General features: G+C 45.8%; 1 protein-coding gene across 1 annotated transcript in view; it reads left to right on the forward strand.

Moving 5' to 3' along the window:
- pik3c2g (phosphatidylinositol-4-phosphate 3-kinase catalytic subunit type 2 gamma) overlaps positions 1-10,000 on the forward strand; it is a gene marked incomplete at its 5' end in the record, with an annotated part of 24,777 nt that overhangs the window by 13,170 nt on the left and 1,607 nt on the right. The window contains 6 exons of the mRNA XM_084452778.1: positions 458-576; positions 765-861; positions 2,071-2,137; positions 7,222-7,301; positions 7,689-7,814; positions 8,192-10,000. The exon at positions 8,192-10,000 is cut by the window's right edge and continues 1,607 nt beyond it. Coding sequence (XP_084308904.1) covers positions 458-576; positions 765-861; positions 2,071-2,137; positions 7,222-7,301; positions 7,689-7,814; positions 8,192-8,344 — 642 coding nt within the window. The 3' untranslated portion in view covers positions 8,345-10,000. The remainder of the gene's footprint in view (positions 1-457; positions 577-764; positions 862-2,070; positions 2,138-7,221; positions 7,302-7,688; positions 7,815-8,191) is intronic.

Genomic DNA, 10,000 nt, shown 5'->3' on the forward strand with positions numbered 1-10,000 from the left:
ACGACGGATATGACGGCAGACATCCTGTTGACAGAGTGTCCTTACCCAGCTGTACTTGTCCAGCTGTTGACTGGAGCAGACGGAGTGAGGGTCCCAGACAGCTCTGCTGTGAGAACCCTCTGCTCCCCAGGAGAGTCAGACAGGGGGGGCTGGCACCTATCGGCGTCATGGTGCTCTCTTATCACTACACGTCTCCTGTCGTCAGCATAAACTGTCCATCTGTCAGTTAGTCAGCTAGCTGCCCTGACAGCGCGCGCGCACACACACACAGTCACACACACACACACACACACACACACACACACACACACACACACACACACAGACTCATATACAGACTCTGACATGCTGGGAATGGACTCCACTGCTGTAAACAGTAAGAGAGATGTATGGTGAATGTGTGTGAAACATCTGTGTATACATGATTCAGCAACTGTCTGCTGTTGTTTGGTTTCAGTTGTATGAGTTGAAGGTGACCATTGAGGATGGCTACCTGATTAGTGAGAAGACGTACACACAGTTTGAGCTGATCCACAAGCAGCTGCAGAAGCACTTCATCGAGTCCACTCTCCCTCAGTGAGTTATGGACAGTTCTAGTTACTGTTCAATTAAACTTCTAGTCTGGATCTACAGCAGTTCTGGACTTGTAAATAAATCATCCGTCTGCTACAGTATGTTACGCTCAAATACTCTACACATGTACTGTCTTCCATAAATGTGTGAAATAACCTCTACTCTTTCACTCCTGGTGTGTGTTTGGGCAGATTCCCTCGCTGGTTCAAGATGTCCTTCACCCCAGCCAGGAGGATGACTCTGCTCAACAAGTACCTGAAGGAGCTGTTTGAGGGACCGTGTAAAGGAGTGAGTCCCCCTCTCATCACCATCTGAGTCATTAGCTGAATCCCAAATCGCGCACTTAGGCGAAAGTGCAGAGCACTCGCGGCCTTGTGGCCTTACATGCGCGTTCCCGCTAAGTCCACAAGGGCTCAGGGTAGTTCCAAAACGGAATTGCTAGGTCCACAAGTGCGCCACGCCGCCATTTTGCGCACTGTAACCGCACTTACCGAAAGTCCGCAATTTCACGGACTTAGGAGCAGAAAATACCCACAGCCCACCGCGTCTCATGTGACACAGTGCTCGAGTGCATCCGAGTCATGATCCGATTGCATCACACATAAATGATGACATTTGCAGATAACACAACATTTATCTTGAAATCCACATGCTGCAAACATATCCCACCCAACCTTATTTTTTAATTATTATTAAATTAAAACAGACGTCAATCGGTCAATTTGCAGAGCTGAAGGGAGCGTCAGAGCAGCCTCTGCGTCGGAGGAACGCGGCAGCCAATGAAAACGAAGTGGGAGGGGCATTGAGCGAAACTGGGAGTGCTGTCCCATTTAATTCACGGCCCTGCACCCTCTGGCCCTTCCAGCTGACGTCAATTAAGTGCTCAGGCCTCAGGCCACAAGTGCGAGGGGCCGCAAGTGCGGTGTGCGCACTCAGATTGGGATTCAGCTATTGTTCTCTGCTGTGCGTTTGATTCCTGTGAACGGGTCCTGACTGACGGTTGTTTGATTCCTGTGAACGGGTCCTGACTCCTGACTGATGATTGTGTTTGACTCCTGTGAACTGGTCCTGATGGTGTGTTTGATTCATGTGAACTGGTCCTGATGGTGTGTTTGATTCATGTGAACTGGTCCTGATGGTGTGTTTGATTCATGTGAACTGGTCCTGATGGTGTGTTTGATTCATGTGAACTGGTCCTGATGGTGTGTTTGATTCATGTGAACTGGTCCTGATGGTGTGTTTGATTCATGTGAACTGGTCCTGATGGTGTGTTTGATTCATGTGAACTGGTCCTGATGGTGTGTTTGATTCATGTGAACTGGTCCTGATGGTGTGTTTGATTCCTGTGAACTGGTCCTGATGGTGTGTTTGATTCCTGTCAACTGGTCCCAACTGATTGTGTTTGATTCCTGTGAACTGGTCCTGACTGATGATTGTGTTTGATTCCTGTGAACTGGTCCTGACTGATGGTGTGTTGCATCATGTGTCGTCTTACAGAATGAGTTTGTGTGCAGCTTGTTTCTGGACGGCCCCAAGATTGAGACCTCTCCTGTATCTCGGAAAGGTAATGCTTTTGCTCCTGTATAAGTTGGGTGGCATAGCTAACCTATTGTCCATTTTCTGATTAAAAAGGTGTCAAATTTGGTACATAATAGCTTAATATATTTGGAAGAAATCTGGATATTGGGCCATTGCAGATTGACATTCCGATGCCCATGGGTTACTGGCATATAACACTTGGCCCCAAGCTGCTGTTTCCATGTTTTCAGCACCACAAATCTTATTTACATACAAGTTAAAGTGAAACATGGTTTATTACAATGTAAGGCAATAATAAATTAAAGAAAATGGTGAGATTGTCTCTACATGTTATAGTGATAAATACTGGATTAAACCGTAGCAGTAGCGAGTAGAGTTAGAGGCCATGTGACAATGTTCAGTGGATGTACTGAAGCCATTAACTATGCTACTTACTGTAAGTTATTTGAAAAGACCAGTGTAATTGTTCTATACCATGGGTTCCCAAACTCCATCAATGTGGGCCTCCCCTCTGGAAACAGTGACACACCCGCCCCGCCAACCCCCCAAATTTGTCCATTTTGCAAGGCAGCGTTAGCTAGCCCATAACGTTACACAGCTAAGTTAGCTCGGTGGCACCTGCTGCTAGTTAATGTTATGACGTTTTCACACAATACATTCTTGCCTGCAGGGGGAGGCTCTCTCTGCACTATCCACAAATTTTGTATACATCTCTCCCATTATTTATTTTGATCTTCTGACCTTTAAAATCATGTTTCATTCATAAAAACCATAGACATAAAAAAAACAACGTGTTTTTCCATTTTTTTCTATTTTTTTTCTAACCATCCCTCCACACCTCCCCTGAATTTCTTTGGGGCCCCCCAGGGGAGGCCCACCTCACAGTTTGGGAAAGCCTGTTCTATACTATTTGAACCATTCTATGAACACATCTTGATCATGTTAATTGTTCATCTTAGCAAGACTGGCAATGGACCATGGCATGGCACTTTAATGTTTGAGTAAATTATATCTTAGTCTGTGTGCCCACCAACGAGCTGTACTGTATGTAGCTGAACAGCGCCAAGCTTACAGCTGCATAGAGCGCACTAGAGACGGAGTTTAGAGCTGGCTAGGCTACCAATGTTTTACAGCTACATTAGCAACAAGTGTCGTGTTTTTGCAGACTGCAGATTAACTAGCCAAGTTAAGATAGCTAGCTAATGTTAGCTAGTGCTAACGTTTGCTGTCTCCGCGGTTTTGCCAAAAACCGACCGCTGTCGTCATCAGAACAGCCTTTTACAGCCTGCGCTCTAGCTCAAAAAGTTAAACTTTTTTCAACTGCCAAAAAAGCCTAGAGCTCACGGCGCTATAGCGCTAAAAAGCGCTTGGAACATAGCTCTCATCTCTTTTTTTTTTTTTTATATATTTTTTTATTGAATAACAGGTCTTTGAAAATCAATGTACATTCAGGGTCCACATTTTTCCCCTTTTTCTCCCCCCCCATAGCTCTCATCTCTATAGTGCCCTAGAGCGCATTACCCTTTGTAAACAATGAGAAAACAGCACCAGCTCTTAGAGTCAGATGACACATTCTCCCTCACAGAGGCCTGTGCTCTGAAGTGCAGGCTTCTTGCACCTACAGCGCTTTCTGCCACCACTCTTGTAGCCACAGGAGATCAGCTCCTGGCATGATGCTTGTCGTCCAGTGGGGCTCATATATTCCTGTCTGTCTTCCCCCTCCCCCAGTCAGTAATGAACTGAACTGAATACTGAAATATTCAGTAGCATAAGGCTATAAGCTTCGTCATGGCTGCATGGGGCCAGGATGTGGAGATCCTGCAGTAGCTGTGTGCTGAGCACCCCCGTCTCATCAGTGAGGACAACTTCCTTGTCTTCCTCACAGAACGCCTGAAGGAGGACCTTGGACAAGAAACGGAATAGTTCTGTCTTGTTGCGGTCAACCTACAGAAAATTCTGCCAGTTTCCGGGTATGGCAGGCTTCCCAAGCACATGTCTCATTACACCTTTCCATGCTTGGCTCTAGCTGTGCCTTTCAGGGAGTCACCCTTGTAAGTATCCCAAATGAGGTCCACATGTGACAACCAAGGTTATTATAGTTAACGAAAACTAACTAAAAAACGAAAACTAGGTGTGAAAAACATTTTAGTTAACTGAAATAAAAATAAAAACTAGGCTTTACAAAAAAAACGATAACTAGCTAAAACTGTATTGGGTGTTTACAAAACTAACTAAAATAAACTAAAATTGCAGAGAAAATGTCCTTAGTTTTAGTCTTTTTCATTTCATACATAAGCCTAGTATTTTGGGTGGATATTAAATCTATCCTCCATTATTTCTTTAGCTGTGCTCTGCGCAGAAGTAATCTGACATTCGCCAGATGGTTTGTTTTGCAGAGTGAAACAACATGAGCTCACGAGATCAGGATGGTCTCACGAGGCTAGCGCAGAAGAAAAAATAAATAAAACTAATACTGAAACTAATAAAAACTAAACTTAAACAAAGCATTATCAGAAAATAAAAACTAAACTAAACTAGCAAATCTGCTTTAAAAACTAATTAAAACTAAACTGAAATTGAACACAAAAAGTTAAAACGATATAAAGATAAAAACTAATGAAAAAAGCAAAACTATTATAACCCTGGTGACAACACGGAGCTGAGAAGAGATATGGGATGAATACTTGCTGGACATCAAATGTCTTGGCACCTGATGGCTTCATCATCTGAAGATTTCTTTTTAAATTAAACCTTTATTTAAGGTTAGATGCTAAGAATCGTATCAAGATTTCAATCGATCAAGAGAGACCTGGCCAAGAGGGCAGCATAAAAAACACACATTTAGCTGGCATACAGACAAATACACTAATCTCCAACATTAGGTACATGTAGCATTGGGGGCTTTAGTCTGAGCTGGAGACAAGTCTTCCAGGTATGTCAGAAGGTCACTCTTGGTCCCAAGTCATAATCTTCCTCCATCGGAGAGCGCTGCTGACCATGGTTGGTTCTCATGCTGAAATAAGTCTTCCAGGTTTCCATCTCTAGTTTGACAGCTAATGTAGAGTCGTGAGAACATTTCAGCTTCACTTTTCATTGATGTCAGCTGCAGCTTCTCCTTACTTGCTGTCTTTGTTGCTGAGCCAACAAACGGTTTCAACCAGTTGCGGTGGATTGTGTCATCAATGGGCTTTGTTCTCTCCACAAGACATTCCTTTGTAAATGCTTGGAACTGTTGTTGGCCATTCTTCTGTGCCTTCTTAACAGTCTTCACTGCCAGTGGATCTACAATTTCTTTGTTGTAAAGCAGAAGCAGGTCTTCACTTTCATCTTCGAATGGGTTGCCCAGTCCTTCCATTACATGAACATGTTAGCAGACAGCTTCTTTTCTAAATGGTTTCTGCAGACTTACTGCTGTCTGGTCATGGTGGAGCACCTCCATGTCTTCTATGAGCTGGACGCATCGCTGGCTGCATCTTCAAAGTTCCCAATCAGCATTATTCTGCTCAGCATTATTCTGCTCATGTGCTTGATCGATGGGGATTGCCGAGAAGACCTGGTTGGTCATCTGAATGGTGAAAGTGCCAGCATTAAATTCTCTGGCAACATCTGGGTATTGTCGGTAGTTCAGTTATGTCACAGAGATGAACTGGGATCCAGCGGGAATAGTGGGTGTGGTCCAGAGCAAAGAACCAGGGGACGAGTTCCGTCAGAGCATCGAAGTATATACTGAAGGAGGACTGCCGCAGGGATTGCACAGTAACCACAACCCCAATGCCATGACTACACTGACATACAGTGACAGCGATTCCTTTATTACTGTAATTGTTTCTCCAACGTCAGACAGACTAGCCGTGTTGCTGGCTAGCTAACTAGCCAGGAAAGTCCGGAATGCTAACATTAGCATAGGAATGGACACATTGTGGCATTTGAAAGACATAATTACACCACCGGACACTTTTTTGGCACCCAGACACTATTTGGCATGACAGCTGCACCAAAGTCACCAGAGAATGTGAGAAGGCCATCCTGCCCCTGGGTCTAAGCTTACAGGTCTGGGATCTGAGTCAAGAGTCTTTCTTTCAGTCTAGTGTTTACTCTAGAATAGAGCTTAATGCCAAGCTGCTCCATCCTCAACCTGTATAGATGAACCAGATAAACCAGTTTGAAGACTGGTGCACAGTGGTGCAGTGCTGTCATCAAGGCATGCTTCCTCAGTGTACATGGCAACTTCAGTAAAAACATTCCTCATAGTTTCACTTCTTACTTGTTGGTTCCCCACATTTCTTGAGTTTAGGTTGTAGAGCACTGTTGTAGAGGCCCACCAAGCATTTATTGTGATATTCGGATTCAAGTGCAACCATATCTCCTGCTCTTGAATCAAAATATCACATTGGCCTGAAAGACCTGCAAGTCGAGCCAGAAGTTCTGTTTCCCCAAAGAGCTCTGCACAAGACCAAACTCGTTTGTCTAGCGGAAAAGTTGCTGCCTCATGTAAACCGTCGGTGCTTCGTGTGCTTGTTTCTCAGTGCCAGAAGTACGTCCCCTGGGGCGTTTATTTTGGCCATTATTGCATTTGAGTCCGGTGGGATTGGGAAGTTTGACCAACCGCTGGGGGCCATTTTGAAAAATGGCTGTCACGACCACCTGGGTGCAAGTTTGTGCTGGCCCAATCCCAATATCCAATTTTGTTCCCAATATATCTATCAACACCTCTACCAACTTTGGTGCTTTTATCACAAAATTAAGAATTGATATGTTGAGCTATACTGCCTCACTATATGGAATATTGATATGTTGAGCTATACTGCCTCACTATATGGAATATTGCATGTGCATAATTTCCCCTCAGGGATCCTTGAACTACTACCTACCTACTATAAAAAGAGATGATCAGCAGCTACCTACCTATTATAAAGAGATGATCAACTACTGTCTCTCAAGAGAAGGCATTGCTCATAGCGAAGTTCTATTTCTGCTCTTGCTGCAGATTCCTGGAGGAAATAGTGTATAGTGGGTTGTTTCTGAGTCGGATGGTGCAGTGTTGTATTTACCTTGCTGTAAATGGCAGCTCACACAGTGTGCTGTATATGGTTCATCTTTCTGTTTTAGACTGTAGTCCTCAGATTCAGCTCTACATGTCCTACAAAGAACACAAACTCTCCGTCCTGGTGAAGCACCTGAAGCACATTGTGAGTTAACATCATGTCTCTCTTTATCTTTATCATTCTCTGTTCTGTCTGTATGTACAGAAACCATTTACATTGTAGTCACTTAGATGACACTTGTATCCAAAGGGACTTACAATAAGTACATTTGTCTAGAGTAAGTGAACCGACTGTACGGTCATTGTCAGTAAAGCCTTCAATTGGAACAAGTGCAACCAGCAGTTGAAGCTAGAGAAAGTCAGAGGATCTTTGTTTGGTTTTAACATGGGGTAACAATGTGAACCCATTGGGCAGCGCTACGAGGTGGAGAGATCAGAGCAGGGGGAGACCAGCTGTACTCTAAACAGTGTACTCCATTTGTGAAGCATCATAGTTTTAAACCGTCACACTGTGTCTGTCTCTATTGGTCAGAGGTTGGCCAATGGCTCTTGTCCAGACGCCTACGTGGTCACACACCTGCGGCCGGACCCCAAAAACCGCTCCAAGAGGAAGACCAAGGTGGTCCGCAACAACAACAACCCCACCTTCAATGAGCTGGTATGAGGGCTTGCTTTGCTCATTTTGACTGCAGTCGACTACAAGGGCTCTATTCATATCACCAGCAGCCACTACGTGGGAGCAGTATTGTTCCTAATGGACTCTGCCCCCAGACTTACTTTACATACCTGTACCTTCCAGCCTTTTATGGCTTTATTAGTCAGCCCGTAAAGCAGCCATTACACACCCATAAATGAAGAGCAAACAGACTCACATTCCCACTTTAGGAGACAGCAGAGTACATCCACCTGTGGTCTCCGCCGAGGAATGCAAAATAATAGCCTGCTACACGATCTTATCACAAAGAAGTTATGGCGAATGTTGTGTTTGTTTGTGCGTCTGTGCGTGTGTGTGTGTGTGTGTGCGTGTGTGTGCAGATAGAGTACGACGACGTGCCCTCTCTCTACAACCGCGTGCTGGAGGTGACGGTGAAGAGCAAGAAGGCGTTTGTGGCGGCGGCCAACGTCAGGTTGGATGAGAGGAGGATGGACACAGCGGAGTGGGTCCCACTGGGCAACTGTCCCATCTGATCCCTGTGGCTGTGCTGTCCAACCACGACCACTAGAGGGCGGTGCCACACCGGAAACTCTGCATAAGGAAAGGGATTCTAAACTCTGCTCGGTATGAATGGAGGTCCTAAGCAGTGTGTGCCTTCTACAGTACATGACTATGATACTGGCACAATCCAGAATGTAACCCCCCCCTCCACCACCACCACCACACACACGCACGCACGCACATGTACCAACGATATCCGGACAACTTAATCTCACTGTGTGCCTACAGAACGAGCGTGCCACACACAGCAACACTGGACTGTGGTGACTGTGTGGACAGAGACAAGGATGCAATGTTACAGAACTGAGCCAGAGACTTGACGTTTCTTGTGACAATGACCTTGGTCATGACTCATGAGCTATTTTTTTCTCAAACAGAAACAAAATGAAGGATATCTTCCTCAGAAGTTTCAATAATATAACCTGGGGGCAGGGGTGAAAATTAACTTTTTGGCTCACGGTGAATCACCTGCCAAGGTAGATGAAAAAATCTACCGGCCAAGTATATATTTTTTTCAGATAGCCTTCCCAAATCTAGTCGCCAATTGGAAATTTTACCTGCATTTGGACGGTGGCAGGTGTTAATTTTCAGCCCTGCCTGGGGGTGATCAATGAAGAATTGTTGTGAGGTGCGAGAGCCGATGTCCACGCTTCTCCTCCTCCAGCCCCAGGCCTTGTTTCAACCAGCCGGAGTCCGTTCTCTCCTCCCTTCTCCTCCTCCCCTAAACCTTCTCCCTCTCCCTTCTCTCCACCTCCACTGCCCCTCGACCCATCCTCATCCCCCTTTCCCTTCTCTCCACCTCCTTCCCTCCTCTCTTCCCTCTCCCTCCACCCCTCCTCTCTTCTCTCCACCTCCACCCCTCCTCTCTTCTCACTCCCTCCACCCCTCCTCTCTTCTCTCTCCCTCCACACCTCCTCTCTTCTCTCTCCCTCCACCCCTCCTCTCTTCTCTCTCCCTCCACCCCTCCTCTCTTCTCTCTCCCTCCACCCCTCCTCTCTTCTCTCTCCCTCCACCCCTCCTCTCTTCCCTCTCCCTCCACCCCTCCTCTCCTCTCTCCCTCCACCCCTCCTCTCTTCTCTCTCCCTCCATACCTCCTATAGGCGGTTCTAAGGAGGGGGGGCAGAAGAGGCCAGTGCCCCTGTAATATTAAGCCTGGACCCCCCCTGTGGCCCCCCTAATGCTGTGTTCACACCGGGCGCAAATTTTTCCGGCCGCGCGGCGAGTTCACATAGAAAGTCAATACAATTCGCGTGAACTGCGCAGCGACATTCGCAAAAGTTCAGTTTTTTTAACTTTCTTCGGCGGATTCGCGCGGCAACCCATTGCATCCCACGGCGAGATTGGGGCGAACTGGGCGGTGCGAATTTTCTCGCCGCACCCGGTGTGAACACAGCATAACAGTGGCGAATATTTAAACCTCGCACACACATGACAGCTCATTTTGGTCAGTGCAGACAAAATGCAAAATAGACAATAGATTAGTTATATAAGAAAGCATAAATGGGTCTTTTTTTCTCCCAAAATATGAATATGAGTTATAAGCTCATACAACTATGGAATCTTGTGGCAAAGACAATGCCAGTTCATAAAAGCAGACAAGCTCATCCAGCACACATTGGTTCATAGAA

The sequence above is a fragment of the Borostomias antarcticus genome (assembly GCF_949987555.1).
Source record: "Borostomias antarcticus genome assembly, chromosome: 18".
In the NCBI taxonomy this organism is placed as follows: Eukaryota; Metazoa; Chordata; class Actinopteri; order Stomiiformes; family Stomiidae; genus Borostomias; species Borostomias antarcticus.